Source organism: Doryrhamphus excisus, linkage group LG4 (assembly GCF_037039965.1).
Source record: "Doryrhamphus excisus strain RoL-2023G ecotype Guam linkage group LG4, RoL_Dexc_Guam_v1.1, whole genome shotgun sequence".
NCBI classification, from domain to species: Eukaryota; Metazoa; Chordata; class Actinopteri; order Syngnathiformes; family Syngnathidae; genus Doryrhamphus; species Doryrhamphus excisus.
In genome coordinates, this window is record NC_136360.1 from 20,627,076 (window position 1) to 20,642,562 (window position 15,487).

General features: G+C 42.8%; 3 protein-coding genes across 3 annotated transcripts in view; 2 read left to right on the plus strand and 1 right to left on the minus strand.

Annotated features, from left to right (window-relative positions):
- The window catches only part of LOC131129735 (ceramide synthase 2), a 28,069-nt gene extending 22,014 nt beyond the window's left edge, over window positions 1-6,055 (plus strand). The window contains exons 9-11 of the mRNA XM_058073552.2: window positions 1,581-1,687; window positions 2,655-2,811; window positions 4,458-6,055. Coding sequence (XP_057929535.2) covers window positions 1,581-1,687; window positions 2,655-2,811; window positions 4,458-4,655 — 462 coding nt within the window. The 3' untranslated portion in view covers window positions 4,656-6,055. The remainder of the gene's footprint in view (window positions 1-1,580; window positions 1,688-2,654; window positions 2,812-4,457) is intronic.
- Window positions 6,056-6,571: 516 nt separating this feature from the next.
- On the minus strand, window positions 6,572-8,965 carry LOC131130079 (kelch-like protein 23). Its single transcript, XM_058074203.2, has 3 exons — window positions 8,035-8,965; window positions 6,981-7,392; window positions 6,572-6,920 (listed from the first exon to the last, which is right to left on the minus strand). The coding sequence occupies exons 1-3, from the start codon at window positions 8,963-8,965 to the stop codon at window positions 6,617-6,619; spliced, it is 1,647 nt and encodes a 548-aa protein (XP_057930186.2). The 3' UTR covers window positions 6,572-6,616.
- Window positions 8,966-12,326: 3,361 nt separating this feature from the next.
- Window positions 12,327-14,814, plus strand: lsm7 (LSM7 homolog, U6 small nuclear RNA and mRNA degradation associated). The gene is made up of 4 exons (XM_078790356.1): window positions 12,327-12,441; window positions 12,681-12,771; window positions 12,851-12,922; window positions 14,408-14,814. Exons 1-4 carry the CDS (start codon window positions 12,436-12,438, stop codon window positions 14,548-14,550), a joined length of 312 nt encoding a protein of 103 aa, XP_078646482.1. The 5' UTR covers window positions 12,327-12,435; the 3' UTR covers window positions 14,551-14,814.
- Window positions 14,815-15,487: the final 673 nt, after the last annotated feature.

Consider the following 15,487-nt stretch of genomic DNA (forward strand, 5'->3'; position numbering starts at 1 on the left):
CTCTGCAGCAATCCACCAATCAGGCCTGTATGGTAGAGCGGCCAGACGAAAACCACTCCTTAGTAAAAGGAACATGGCAGCCCGTCTGGAATTTGCCAAAAAGCACCTGAATGACTCTCAGACCATGAGAAACAAAATTCTCTGGTCTGATGAGACAAAGATTGAACTCTTTGGTGTGAATGCCAGGCGCCATGTTTGGAGGAAACCAGGCACTGCTCATCACCAGGCCAATACCATCCCTACAGTGAAGCATGGTGGTGGCAGCATCATGCTGTGGGGATGTTTTTCGGCAGCAGGAACTGGCAGACTAGTCAGGATAGAAGGAAAAATGAATGCAGCAATATATAGAGATATCCTGGATGAAAACCTGCTCCAGAGCGCTCTTGACCTCAGTAGACTGGTCATGTACCTTGACCATATAGACAGTAGACATTAGCACACAGCCAAGATCTCAAAAGATTGGCTTCAGAACCACTCCGTGAATGTCCTGGAGTGGCCCAGCCAGAGTCCAGACTTGAATCCGATCGAACTTCTCTGGAGAGATCTGAAAATGGCTGTGCACAGACAAAGTATTAATCAAAGGCTGTGAATACTTATGTAAATGTGATTTTTTTGTTTTCTATTTTTAATAAATTCAAAACATGTCAAAAAACCTTTTTTCACATTGTCATAATGGAGTATTTTGTGTAGAATTTTGAAGTAAGAGATTAATTTAATACAGTTTGGAATGAGGCTGTAACATGACAAAATGTAGAAAAAGTGAAGCGCTGTGAATACTTTCCGGATGCACTGTATATATACCGTATTTTCTGGACTATAAGTCGCTCCGGAGTATAAATCGCACAAGTCCAAAAATGCATAATTAGGTAGAAAAAAACATACATAAGTCGCATTTTTTGCGGGTAATTTATTTTCCAAACTACTTGACCAAAACATTAAGTCATCTTGGAAGGCAAGTTCTAACAATAAAAGAATAGAGAACAGGCTGAATAGGTGTAAGATATGCTAACACAATGGTTATGCAGCTACACAAAAAATAAACATGAACAGAAAAGGTGTCCAGTGTTTATGGAACACATTTATTTATAAGTTGCTCTGGAGTATAAGTCACAGGAACAGCCAACCTATGAAAAAAAAGTGCAACTTATAGTCTGGAAAATACGGTGTATAAAAATATCCAAGTCAATATCAGTATCACTACCAGTCAGAGAAAGGACGACACACGGACAAACTGTTCTCCATCATGGACAAACCCACCCATCCACTCCATCGGACATTAGAGGAGCAGCAGGGTTTATTTTCCAACAGACTCCTCCAGTTCCGTTCCTACAGTAAACGCTACTTCATCATTCCACCCGACATCAGTTATTGTACCGTCTGTCTGTCCATCATCTTCCATGAACCAGGAAGTAGCCTACCAACTAGCAAAGAGCTGGACAAACGACCTTGACAGAGGTCATTATATGTTTATCATATCATTGCCGAAATATAGCTAATCGTGTCATTTCGGAAGGTGACAGTTTGATATATGGCTTCACTTCCTTCTTTGTGCAAATAATATTTTGTTTCCATATTTGAAGTCGGCCAAGATGTTCCACTACGCTGGCTGGACGCGGACGTGTGACTCGCTGTTTGTGGTCTTTGCTCTGGTCTTCCTGGTCACGCGGCTGGTGGTGTTTCCTTGCAGGTATGTGGGCATTACGGGGGAAGGTGCTGTGTTACGTCATGTTACATATACTGTCTGTGGCTAGGCCTGTCACGATACATTTTGCTGGACAATAATAGTCCTACAAATTATTGGTAAGATGGTTTATTTTCTTACTGGTAAGATGGTTTATTTTCAAAGTGAAATAACAGGTTTTGGCCAACACCTGATACAGTAAACCTCGGATATATCGGATTCAATTGTTCCCACTGGTTTTGTCTGATATAAGCGAAATCCGTTATATGCGTATACTGGAAAATGTCCGTTTTACGCATATATCGGATTTATATCCGGTATATGCGTAAATCAGATTTTATCCGTTATAAAAAGGCACTTCCTTGACTAGGTTTCCAATGTACCTGGACTGGGCAATGAAAAGAGATGTAAGGTAATGAGAATTGAACTTTATTGGACTCTGAGCATAACAAATTGTTAATTAAGCTAGGCCCTGTTACGCCCTACGTTAGGCAGGCCTACGTTATTTCCAATAGTGAGGTTAAGATCTCATTCACTGCTGTGCTAGTATTATTGACGTCACTCACTTTTATATTTGTCCTAAATCTGGAGCCAGGAGAAAGACACGATGCGGCCATCCGATATATGCGAGGGAAATTGGAACGGGACTGGAGATTTTGTCCGAAATAGGCGAAATCCGTTATAAAAAATCCGATATATGCAATTAATTTTTAATGGAAATGCATTACAGAAAAATTGGTTCTTTTTTATCTGTCTGTTGTGAGCGAATTTCCGATATATCCGAGTCCGATATATCCGAGGTTTACTGTAGATCATTTGACTGATTAAGAAATGTTTCTCATTTCGCTTTTGCCCATAACATGTCGTGTATATGTACTAACATGCTCGTTCTCTCTCTGTCACTAATTTTGTGACATAATAAACATAATAACCACATAATAAAAGTTTCATGTGTTTTTTTTTATGTTTCCAGAGTCATCCACACAACATTGATAGTATCTCTGCAGTTCTTCCAGCCCTTCTTTGGTTATTTTTTCTTCAATAGCCTGCTGTTAGTGCTGCAAGCGCTGCATATCTTCTGGGCCTACCTCATCCTGCGCATGGTCTACAAGTTTGCCTTCATGGGAAAGGTGAGAGAGTTTAGAGTTAAGCTTTTCCAAACCTACAGTATTTATACATTATACGAGTGTATCAAGTAAAGGAGGATGGATGTAGATGGATGGAACTAAACATACCAGGTTTTCCTCTTCTTTAGATCACAAATAAATTGATAAGATATGATAAGATAAGATGTAACCCAAGTCTGCCCAATGTTCCACCTGGGTTGCAACCAGGCTCGGAGGATTGACTGTCGAGATCGTTAGGCAACGAGCTAAAAGCCACAAGCTGTCAACTCGATGTCCATCGCAAATCTTAAGTTGTCATCGACACCGAATCAACAGCACCACCGTTGGTGGCAGCTGAGTAGTGATTGATAAACGAAATTCTTGACTTCGTTATCTCCAGCTACTTTTGGGGATAAAAAATGTCAAAAAGATGCACAGGGCAGACCTACAACAACATTTGAAACATGTTTCCAACGAGATCTGTGGAACCATGGATCAACTCCACGCTCTCGGTAGTGTCCTTAAGAGGGCATGGGAGTTTGCCCAACCAGTCTACATGTGTTTTGTGGACTTGGAGAAGGCATTCAACTGTGTTCCTCAAGGAATTCTGTGGCGAGTACTCTGGGAGTATGTGGTATCGGACCACCTAATTCAGACTGTTTGTTCTCTGTATTACTGGGGTCAGAGTTTGGTTCGCATTACCAGCAACAAGTTGGGCCCTTTCCCTGTGAGGGATGGACTCCGCCAGGGCTGCCCTTTGTCCCGGATTCTGTACATGGCCTTTATGGACAGAATTCCTAGGGTGTTGAGGCATTCCAGTTTGGTGGCTCTGCGCTTTGCATTATGATGTGGTCCTGCTGACTTCATCGTGCCTTGACCTTCAACTGGATCGGTTGGAGTGTGAAACGACTCAGCACCTCCGAATCCATGGTTCTGGAGTGTCATCTCACATTTAGGAATGGGATCCTGCCCCAAGTTAGGGAGTCTTGTTCACAAGTGATGAAAGGATGGATTGGTGCAGCGTCTGCAGTGATGTGGACCCTGCATCGGTCCGTTCTAGTGAGCCGAAGGACAAAGCTCTCAATTTACATCGACATTACTACCCTCACCAATGGACATTAGCTTTGGGTAGTGACTGAAAGGACAAGATTCCAAGTACAGTTTTCTCCGTCGGGTGTCTGGGTCTTCCTTAGAGATCATGTGAGAAGCACTGTCATCCGGGAGAAACTCAAAGTACCACTGCTCCTCCACATTGAGAGGCGCCAGATGACGATGGCTCAGGCATCTGGTCAGGGTGCCTCCCGTCGGCTGCCCTGGGGAGGCGTTTTGGGCCGTCTGGCCGTTAGGGGACCTCTGGGAAGACCCAGGGCACATTGGACACTATGTCTCTCCACTGGCCTGGGAACGCCACTGCTGCCTCCGACCTTGATTCAGCAGAGGAAGATGGATGGATAGAGAAAACAGTAGCAAGTGATATGGTCTCAAAGTATTTGCAGAAAAAGTCAAATTATTCAGAAACCACACGTAATGTTTTTACTATCACACACTGAGGTGCAACATTCCGCCGTCACTGCGAAAGCAGCCTTGATATATCTGACTACGCATCTCAAACATCCAAATGGCGCAATAATGAGCAGTTTATGAGCGTCACAAGTGCCTCTTGTCAACAGGTGGAGCGTGACGAGCGCAGCGACGAGGAAAGCGAAGCGGACGAGGACGAAAAGCCTGAAGAAGAATGGGACGAGAGCAGCTGGGAGCAGCGAAAAGGCAGCATCAACTCCAAGCTGGCGTCGCTGGCCAACAACTGTGTGCTCAACAACTTGACCAATCAGAGGAATCTCAACAGCAGACTGCCCAAAGCCAGATAGACAACATGGATCCATTTCTGACACATATGTACCTTCGCATACTGTATCAACACGGTCCATTGATGATTTCAGACCACCGTCGGCCTGCATCCTGCTCTTCTTTGTTAGACAAGCACAAATGATTGTACATCTATGGTCGCAGTGTCACGTTGGAAGGAAACTCTGCCCCTTTCTTTGAGTTTGGAGACTGGGATAATTGTGTTTTGGTTTGATATTTATGTTGTTTCTTGTCAGTGCTTTTTATACGTTTTTTAGACTGGGCTAATAAGGATTAAGGTCAAAACTACCATTAAATAACAAAGTAAACAAATGAAAAATGACAAATTTGAACAATTCAATCAGTACCAAGTTGAATCACCCGTGTACAGGTGATTTTAAAAAGAGACAAATGTGTTGTTAATTTACTTCATACTACTTGTATATTTATATTTATAATAGGGCAACTCTAAAAACACCCGAAATTACACTGAGAATAATCTAATTACAGGAATTATTTTAAAATAATTTTAAATTAGGGCGGCACGGCGGTCTAGTGGTTAGCGCGCAGACCTCACAGCTAGGAGACCAGGGTTCAATTACACCCTCCGCCATCTCTATGTGGAGTTTGCATGTTCTCCCCGTGCATGCGTGGGTTTTCTCCGGGTACTCCGGTTTCCTCCCACATTCCAAAAACATGCTAGGTTAATTGGCCACTCCAAATTGTCCATAGGTATGAATGTGAGTGTGAATGGTTGTTTGTCTATATGTGCCCTGTGATTGGCTGGCCACCAGTCCAGGGTGTACACCTCTCGCCCGAAGACAGCTGGGATAGGCTCCAGCATCCCCCGCGCCCCTCGTGAGGAAAAGCGGTAGAAAATGAATGAATGAATGAAATTGGAACAATTCAATCAGGACCAAGTTGAATCACCCGTGCACAGGTGATTTAAAAAAGAGACAAATGTGTTGTTAATCTACTTCATACTACTTGTATATTTATGTTTATAATAGGGCAACTCTAAAAACACCCAAAATTACACTGAGAATAATCTAATTACAGGAATTATTTAAAAATAATTTTAAATTATATATTAATGTATTTGTTGTGTATATACGTATATAAAGAAACAAACAAAAATCGGTATCATATCACAACAGAGTTATGGCGCCCCCTGCTGCACAATGAAGAACATATCCTAAGAAACTGTATGTATACAAATCCATCCCTTTATGTAATATATGATCTTTGGATGGGTTTTTTTTTTGTACTTTGAATATCATTTTTGTTGTTGTTTAGTTTGCTCTACTTGAGCCACTTCAGCTTTGTGCCTTGGCTGCTGTATTTACACGACCGTGTCGGATTAGCTTTACTTGGCAAACTGTGACTGTTGGCAAATGATTCCCATAAACATTTGGTGACTGCAGCCCGGGAGTCGTATAAAGTGTGTGCACACAGATGGGCATTAGTGGCACATAGACGGACGCGAAAATCTCAGATCTGCCACTTAAACAGCTCTTGATCAAATATATACAGCATATATAAATATATCTGTATTTAGTCCACATTGTGAAGCATCACATGATAGCCTGACAAGTGTGGATTTGGGATTATTGATACTGAATAGAGATCCACTCGAGGATCTGTGTGGGATAAGAAAGTGTCAATCACTAAAAGGGCTGAACCACCAACCCTACATGTTTGTATCCATCTTTTTCCATGTTTCTTTTTCATTAAAAGTGGATAGAAAGCTCTCTGCAGAGACTTGTGTTTCTTTCGACACCAGAAACAAAGGCATGTAGCGAACATGATTCATGTAACAAAGATGCAATTATACTTACTATAATATCAGCGACACCTAGTAAAACTAGGATTACAACATCAAGACAAAATGTCGTCCAAGATTCACTTTATCAACACTATTCTTCACTAAGCGTCTTAGATGAGAGCTGTGCTCGGTGAATGTCTTTGTCAGCATCACGCGTCTTCATGTAAGCACGTGAATGGCGACACAGCCTCTGAGTGGCACAGGACAGGGTAGAGCGTTGTCCACCTCCATGCAAGTGTCGATGTAAGGGTCAAACAAAACCATGTTTGGGAGTGCTTTGTTGCCTTTCTTTTCGCAGAGCAGGTATATTTGGCCGCAAACTGCGGCGCAACCGCAGAAGAACTTATTCTCCAGAGGTTCCTCGTCCAGAACTGTCCACTCGTCCGTCTCCACGTCAAAGCGCAAGGCTTGACCTCCAAACAGATAGAGGGCGCCGTTGAGCTCAGTCGCAACCAGGTCATATCTACGGAGCGGTCCAAATCGTTACATTATTTTCACACCTATGAAGTTGTAATTGACTCACCGTGGAAAGGGGGAGTAGGAGACTACAACCCAGTGATCCTGATTGGTGTCGTACTTCTGTATTCCACCAAACGCCTCCCCGTTTTCATCCAGGCCACACGCCACATAGATACACGAGCCCAGAGAGGCTACAGCTGCCCTTTCCACTGCCCGAATCATGGGACTGACACTTTCCCAGCCCCCATCTGATCCCAGGCGCAGTCTCTCAACATCAGCCACCAGCCCCTCATCCATGCTTCCCCCGAAGACATACAGGAAAGAATCAAGAGCAATGGAACAATGGCTGTGTCTGGACTTCTGCAAAGCGGGCCCGTCCACCCAACGTTGGTTCCCACATTCGTATTTTCTGACCCAGTCCACACTGAACCACAGCACATCGCGGAAATAGCCCCCTGTCACAACCACACTGTCTCCTACATAATGAAAGACAAAGACCAACATGTCAGGAAGTGGTGAGTACACTAGTGGGTCACATGACTAGGTACACCTGGATCTAATGACATTCAATACGTTAAAGACCCAACCTATATGGTCCATGGGGAATGTGAGCTGGGTTTGGGTTACTACTGCAACTGTTGCAGTAGAAAGTAGTAGGTTATAGTAGTTAGAATTAGCAAAGGTTAGAGTTAGGACTGTTGCAGTAGTAGTAAGTAGTAGGCAGCAGTAAGCTTTCTGATTCTTCGATGTCAGCCCTTCCGATCATTGTGAAGCAGAATTCACCAAATTTTGGATTGTGCAGCCAACTAATAGGGAATGCGAGTTATTAGACCAGTTTTACAACTACTGATGATGTGTTGTTGCAAGGGTTAGGGTTGTGGTTACTACTGCAACAGTACTCTTAAGTAGTAGGTTGCAGTAGTAACATAACCCTAACCCTTGCAACAACAAGGGTTGAGGCTCTATACCACGTCCTGGAACCTATGCCAGCTGACTAAAGTCGAAAGGTAAACTACATCCTGGACCGGTCCTTCCATCACAGGGACATTTCCTGTATTAGATGTCATTAGATAGCGCAGGTGTACCCACATTTGCTGTCAATCGACATCAATCATTACCTACTGCGGCTACCGAGTACTGTGTGAGGTTCTTCCTCTGCAGAGGTGAACACTTTTGCCATCTTCCACTGAGTGGGTAAAACTGATAGGATGCCTGTTGCTCCTGATCATGAGCTCCGCCCAAGACAAAGAGACTTTCTTTGGCCCTGGTCCTCTGCAGGGACCTGCCTAGCGACCAGGATGTTGGGAAATGTTCATTCAGCATGTAGATGAGCTTGGCTCTGGGGTTAGACGTTTGTGTCATGGAGTCCAGAAGTTTAGAAACAAACGGCAACGATAGAGACTCTGGCCTCACCAGCTCAACAAGCTCCAGAAAGTGTTCCTCTCGTTTTGGGTCAAATGACACCCAACGAAGTGTCGCCTCCAGGGCCAGATCGTCTTTGTAGATGACCAGGTCATCACTGGCCAGAAGGTGTGCCACAGTGTCCTTTGGCAGAGACAGGAAGTCCTCCTCTGAGACAAGAGCAGAGAAGTGTGTGAGGACCACCTGCCTTGCTGCGGCGTACAGCTGAGTACAACCTCGCTGCCAGGCATAGCCCATCATTCCCAAGCAGTTGCAGACATGGAGCTCACGTTCAAGAAACTTGCAGCACAGCAGCTTGGCTCTCTCCAGCTGGAGGAAATCCGCAGTCTCGAAAAGCCCTAAAACGTTTTCTCTGTCCAAAGCGAGAATGGAAGTCCGGCTGTGGTCCATTAACACGCGGAAATGCTGCAAGCAGACCCCTTTGAGCTCAATTTTCCTTTTAGTGCTTTCAACGCCGCAGCCAAAAAACAGAGCCCGAAAGTAGGGGCTCTCAAGAGCAAGCTGGAGACGGTTGACGTGAAAAGACTCTCCGTCCACCTGTAGCGTGACGTCAGGCTGTACAGCACTTTCATCTCCCTCTAGTTTCTTTGTCCGCTCTTTCAGAAAGTCGTCTGATACGCAGGCCATGTCCCGACAAGCAAGCGTCTTTGGCACAAAGCTTAATGACCTTTAGGTTACAGCCCACCAGCTGGTGCTATAAATAGACGGTCCCTCATGACTGACTGTTGGTTCATGGCAACACAGTTTGAAATGCTAACTGTTAACTGCAATCATTGATGGCCAAAGATTTAATCACAGAAGCAACGCAATGAACGGAAATGTAAACACTTTGGGTTGTTGCACTCCAGCTCTGAAGGAGGCAATAATGTTAGTGAATAATAACGACGAGAAAATCCAATTTTAAGAGTGTAATTTTCTTTAGTTTTGAGTTGATAACGGCATATTTGTTGGGCCTTTTGTGGCCCTCAATACAGTAGATGGCTTTAGAGAGCATTTGAAAAATGCGGCCATATGAAAAATTTATTTGTGTAAACTAATTCCACTTCCAAACCAGTGTATACAGAAGGGTGCAAAGTTGGCACGACTTGCACATGTACTGTGCTGTATATGACAAATAGCTTGCGAGTTGACAAAAATTTGCATCAACACTGTGGCGAATTAGTAAATACAGTAAAGTCTCGTTATATCGGTTATAACGAATTACTACTTATTACGATACTATTTTCATTTCCCGGCAAATTTCTAGTCTTTTATGATATAATTAGTTCCGTTAGTACGATACCCGGTTATTATGATAATCCGGTTACTACGATGCCCTTTTCATCTCCCGCCAGCCAATTTGGTCTGCTTATATCGATACAAAAGCAGCTTAAATCAATCTTTGCTTAAGGATTTCAATACCAAAAAAGAACACGGCGAACGGCTGCTTCCAGTCAACTTTATTTTTCACACTTCCACCACCAGAGCGCAGCACACACACCGATTCCCGCACTTCCTGGTTCACAGGTCATGCTCAACCCGCCCCACATAGCTGGCCAAACATATGCCTGCAACAGAAGAACCAACTGACATAGCATACACACCTATTCCAACGAAGACACAAGCGTTGAATCGTTTGTGTTAAAAGGTGAAAAGAGGAAGCAGAAGAAGATGAAAGATTTTTTTAAAGTATGTATTGCAGAATAAGTACATTAATAGTAATGTAAACGTTGCAGTTTTTGTTTTCCATACATGTACTCATACATGTACTGAGTTGCAAGAGTGCGTTATGAAAATAATAAATGTTGAAAAAAAATGTGACCCATCTGACTTTAACCGAATTGTGTTATGTATATGAATGCAATCATTTTTTGCAACAATGTTTATGGTTTTGTCTGCTGAAGCGTGAGGATTTTGCATTGGTTGAATTTTAGAAAAGAAATAGTCATTAAAAAAGCGTAAAGACGTTTTTATTTAATGCATTGAAGCGCCGAAGAACTGGAGTCTGAGGCGGAGTGTCGAATTTGGGAGAAAACTTTTTCTTGCCAACATTAACTTGCACTCTCTTGCTACGTAAAGGCATGAAAGACATGAAAGCCACAACAGGAAGCGGAAAACCCCCGTCCCTCGTGCCTACCCCTCCGGGTGGCAACACCTTCCCTATCGATAGTTCCGGGGTGAATTATGTCCTGGTAACCTGTCACTACAGCGTAAGTTTATTTTTATTTACTGTAGTACAAAATTTATTGTAGTACAAAAGCATGCTAGATACGCAATCCATGAACTCAAGGAGAAAATTACATGCCATATCAAAGATCCGCCCACTTTTATTGCAGTTCGGCGCAGGATCGGATATATGGATAGTCCGGTTATATCGATATTTTTTCCGACTCCCGAGAATATCGATATAACGAGACTTTACTGTACTTGAGTTGGGAACGGATCATGGGTGAAAGAAATACGTATAATACACAAGGCACACCTACATGTGGCGCTGTCAACAGACACATGATGCAACCACATGATTCACCCAACGATACAAGGTTAAAGAATGCATACACACAAGTCTGTTTTTGTCCACTTTCCAAGGTTCATTTGGACTTATGACAAAATGTATGTACCAGGAGAATGTCGACTGGGGTGGGTCATGCCAGTCCAAATATTCAGACATTATCTTTTCTTGTCATCAAAGCTCACATCATCATTTTCATCAAACAGCGGTATCGCTCGTCTACATGGAAATGACAGATTTTCCCATTCTGTAAACCCATTCATACATCTTATCCTCACTAAAGTCACGGTAGGCTGGAGCCTATCCCAGCTGAACTCGGGTGAGAGGTGGGGTACACCCTGGATTGCTGGCCAGCCAATCACAGGGCACATATAGACAAACAACCATTCACACTCACATTCATACCTATGGATAATTGGGAGTCACCAATGAACCTAGCATGTTTTTGGAATGTTGGAGGAAACCAGAATACCCGGAGAAAACCCACACACACATGCGGAGAACATGCAAACTCCATACAGAGATGCATTCTGGAAAAATTCCCTTCCATGGCACCCAGAAACCATAACATAACGTCCATCCGTTGTGACCTGAAAAACATTTCCGTGTGAATATCCATTTGAAAATTCCCTGAATTCCCTGATTCCATGAACTTCTACTCGTGCCGCGACATCCTACCACAGAGGGGCAGCAGAGCGCAGGTTTGTAAAGCGGTCTTGCTGACTCTCTTGACCTGTAAGTAACTGGTTCGATTTTTAAAAGTGTTTCCGATGTGATCCGGTACCGATCCTTTTTTTACAAACATGAATTTGCCCATAATTTTTTGTTTGTTTGTTTGGGCTTTCCCTTTAAAGGAGATGTAGTCACAGATGTATTTTATTTTGTTTACACGATGAGCCAAATGTGATACAGCGCTCTTATTTTGAAGTCCGGAAATGTGACGTTGATAAGAGGGGTGTGCAAGAATGAACGCGTATCTGGTCTTTTGTCACTCAGAACCTTGAACGTCGCCACTGGGCATTGTAAAATGGTCTTTACATTGTAGCGGTAAAACAACACAAAGCAGTTGTAAGCTATACTGTGTGGGACTACACGTTGAGTCTCGGGCACTTTTTATATACGAATACCAGTGTTATAATTCTACAAAGTTTTTATGACATAAGCCTGCTTTGGTGTACCAAAAAAACACCAAATCTGATTTTTTTGGATCGTACGTCAGGGCAATTAATGACTGAACAGTGTGCCAAGGACATCTAAACAATGCATTGTTTCTGGATTCTGCTTCCCATCATGGCGGCCACTTCCGCGCAGGGCGTACTACGGAAGTTAAGCTGATAACTTGTTTTATCTTTTTAGCGTATTTTGTAGAAACTCACTGAAAAGTTTAAACGGCCGTGAATTACGGCCAAGAAGGCAAAAACAGCAGCAAACAAATTACATACCTGTATACTTGGACTGTACGTTGAATTTCTCCTCACTTGCCGAGATGAAGTTGATCACTCAGCTTTCAAAAAATGACGTCGTTCCCTCCATTTTCTCCCTTCTTCACTCTAATTGGTGGAGCTTGCCCGAGGTCAAAGTTTTACTTCCGCGTGTCGCTGCTAACATGGCGGTGAGTTCGTGTTGTCATTCAAATTTCATAGTCATTGTGTCATGCGTGTTTTTATACATGCCCTTCACTACCAATGTATCACACGCCACTTTTTTCGTCTTTCAATATATGCTACGAGTGTGAATGTGGCAATTATAGATATTTTACAGGTTGCTAACTGTTAGATATGCTAGCTCCTGTTAGCCTGGCCCTGCTAGCTTCCATGCGACTAAATAACAATGTCCTTCTGTGGTTCTTAGGATAAAGACAAGAAGAAGAAGGAGAGTATATTTGACTTGTCAAAATACATTGACAAGCCTATTCGGGTTAAGTTTCAAGGAGGACGAGAAGGTGGGTTCAGTCACGATGGTTCAAGTCGGTGTGACGTTTGTGTTAATTACGTGGTGTAATGTGTACCTTTCACTTTCAGCAAGCGGTGTTCTGAAAGGCTTTGACCCATTACTGAACTTGGTGTTGGACGGTACCATCGAGTATATGCGAGGTAAGCAACGACCTACTGGTTCCCAAGCATTTTGAGCCCAAGGACCTCGTTCCTGTCAGCAGACACTCGATGACTGATGTTGCAAAAAAAAAAGTCACTACGTTTACATGCACAAGAAAAAAAAAACAAATCTGAATTTTTGCATGAATTGCTTTGAGACCTACAGTGGCTCAAATTGAAATGATTCACATACACCATAAAACACATGCAACAGTCGCACTGCAAAAACAAATGCTCTACTACTAAGAACTACTTTCTTTGTCTTAACTGTAGTATTTTTCAACATTATAGAGCAGGAGTAGGGAACCTGTTGACGACTGCATCTGGCTGTCAGACATGATAAAATCTATATTTTTATGTTTTTTGCTGACATTCTACAATAAAACATTGCAAAAATCACAGTGTTATAAGTAACGTTCAAAATATAAAACATTCTCATTGATTCATTGCCGTGAGGGTGGCCTGACCCAATGCTAGTTGTCCTTCCCATATTTTCCAGGTCAGACTGAAAACTTGATTATTATCGGATGATACGGTAGCCTACCCGGGTCACTGTGATGTCAATTAGTAAACTTCCCTCCTTTTAATCAAATAGTCAGCTTGCTAATTTTGCAGAGCCAACCCTTTTGACAAACATGATGGCGAAAATAAAGATGAGTGCAGTGCAAAACCTTAATGGTACTTTGATTATTGGATAGCTTCAGTTAGGCCTGTCACGATAGCAAATTTTGCTGGTATGTGTTGACTGTCAGGAGGAAGGCTGCGCTGCACAGCCACACTGGAACTGTGGCATTCACCTTACAAATCGCCTCTGTGCCTTCGTTCATATTAGCCTCTGCTTGCTAACTACTAGCACTTGTGTAGCCCTGCTACTGGCACAAACAGGCTCTCTGTTCATTTGATACAGAGCCAATGCACAGACACATGCAGCGTGAACCCTCTTGTCATCCAGCCTGTGTACCACAGAGAGACTAACACTTATATGTGAATTTATCAAGGACTCATCATTACCGACCTGTTATTTATTTTTTAAATCCTTGATAAATGGATATATCCATTAGCGGGACAGGCCTAGCTTCAGTATTATCATGTTGTTAAAAAAGAGCCTTATGATCTTCTAAAATTGTCGGTCTTGCTTAAAAATGCCTGCATTCACTGTAAACATTATATAAACATTATTATATGGCTCTCACAGAAATACATTTTCAATTTAATATGTGGCTTTTCATGGCTCTCTTAGCCATTTGTATAGCTAATGTTAGCATAGAGTAGGTCTTGGTCCCCAGGTGTGGCCTGACAAAATTGCATTTTCTTCAACTTGTCGCATTTCTCTCCTGCAGTTGTTTGTGTGCGTGGTTTCAATGTGCAGCATTGTCCCGTCAGCATTTGTTTTCTGGTGTTTTGTGTGTTTTTGGGTTAATTGCAACACATATTTCATGTGATTGAGTTCATTTTTGAGCTGTTTCCTTCTTGACGTGCATCCAGATCCTGATGACCAGCTAAAGCTGACAGAAGACACCAGGCAGCTGGGGCTGGTGGTCTGCAGAGGCACGTCAGTGGTGCTCATCTGTCCCCAGGACGGCATGGAGGCCATTCCCAATCCTTTCATACAGCAGCAGGATGGCTAACATCCACTTTGTATACACACGTACGTGCGCATGTCTGGATATTTTGTAAGGATTTTTTTTTGTTTTCTCTTTTAAAATCACAGTAGCTCCAATGCCTACACAATAATGTCTTTTTTGTTTAAAATATACACACACTCAGTTAAAGTACTTGGGAGTACTTCGCTTTGAAGTGCAATTTTTACGTTGAGGCTTGGGAAGTGTTGTCAGGAATGTTTTCCCTTTTCCTTGTTTTTGATAAGAAATAAAACTATTTTGAGTTTTGTACTTTTGTGCAAAGCCCTGAATGATGCTGCAGTTTGCAGTGGTGCGGAACTGCACTGCATCGCACTGACACCTCTTTTTAATATTTTGGTTACCTTTTTAGCTACATGAGGATCAAATAACCACACATGGTATCATGTAGTGTAGTAAAGGAAAAGTGGAAAAGCGAAATTTTGCCCTTCGTTGACAATCCTCTTTTCTGTGTGTTCTAACGATATTAAAAAAAAAACATTAAAAGGAGTTAGAGGAACTAATGGGACACACCTACAACAAGTTTTTATGGTTTGAACAGGCATGTCCACAAGGGATGTCGGGAAGGACGGCAGTGGAAGCACCAATTGTTCTTCAGAGGACAAACCCTTGGATCAACCTTAACGCCATCCTCTTTTCCAAACATGACGTTCAACATGAGTATTGTGTGTTGTAAAGGTGAGCTGCGTGCACACCAGCGGAAGATATTCTTGAGATTAACAGCTTTGCAAGCAAGCTGACACTCTCGTCCGGGCTGTACATTTAACTTCAACGTCGGGTTGCCAGGTGAAGCAGTCTTGCCGGGAAAAAGAATTCCGGCCTTCTTAGCTCCGCCTCTCGGCTCAGTCAGCGTGTCCGTGGAGCACTTACAGTGGAACAAGGAGGCTCTTCATCCTTTACATTACCCTCGTAGGAGTTTTCATGT

What these genes read in the sequence shown, in the direction of transcription:
- lsm7 (XM_078790356.1), top strand. An exon ending in GTTTCAAGGAGGACGAGAAG is followed by an intron (nt 12,772 to 12,850) that starts GTGGGTTCAGTC and finishes TTTCACTTTCAG; the next exon opens with CAAGCGGTGTTCTGAAAGGC. An exon ending in TACCATCGAGTATATGCGAG is followed by an intron (nt 12,923 to 14,407) that starts GTAAGCAACGAC and finishes ACGTGCATCCAG; the next exon opens with ATCCTGATGACCAGCTAAAG.
- LOC131130079 (XM_058074203.2), bottom strand. Translation starts at nt 8,965, where the DNA reads ATGGCCTGCGTATCAGACGACTTTCTGAAAGAGCGGACAAAGAAACTA. An exon ending in GTACTCGGTAGCCGCAGTAG is followed by an intron (nt 7,393 to 8,034) that starts GTAATGATTGAT and finishes TTCATTATGTAG; the next exon opens with GAGACAGTGTGGTTGTGACA. An exon ending in TCCTACTCCCCCTTTCCACG is followed by an intron (nt 6,921 to 6,980) that starts GTGAGTCAATTA and finishes ACCGCTCCGTAG; the next exon opens with ATATGACCTGGTTGCGACTG.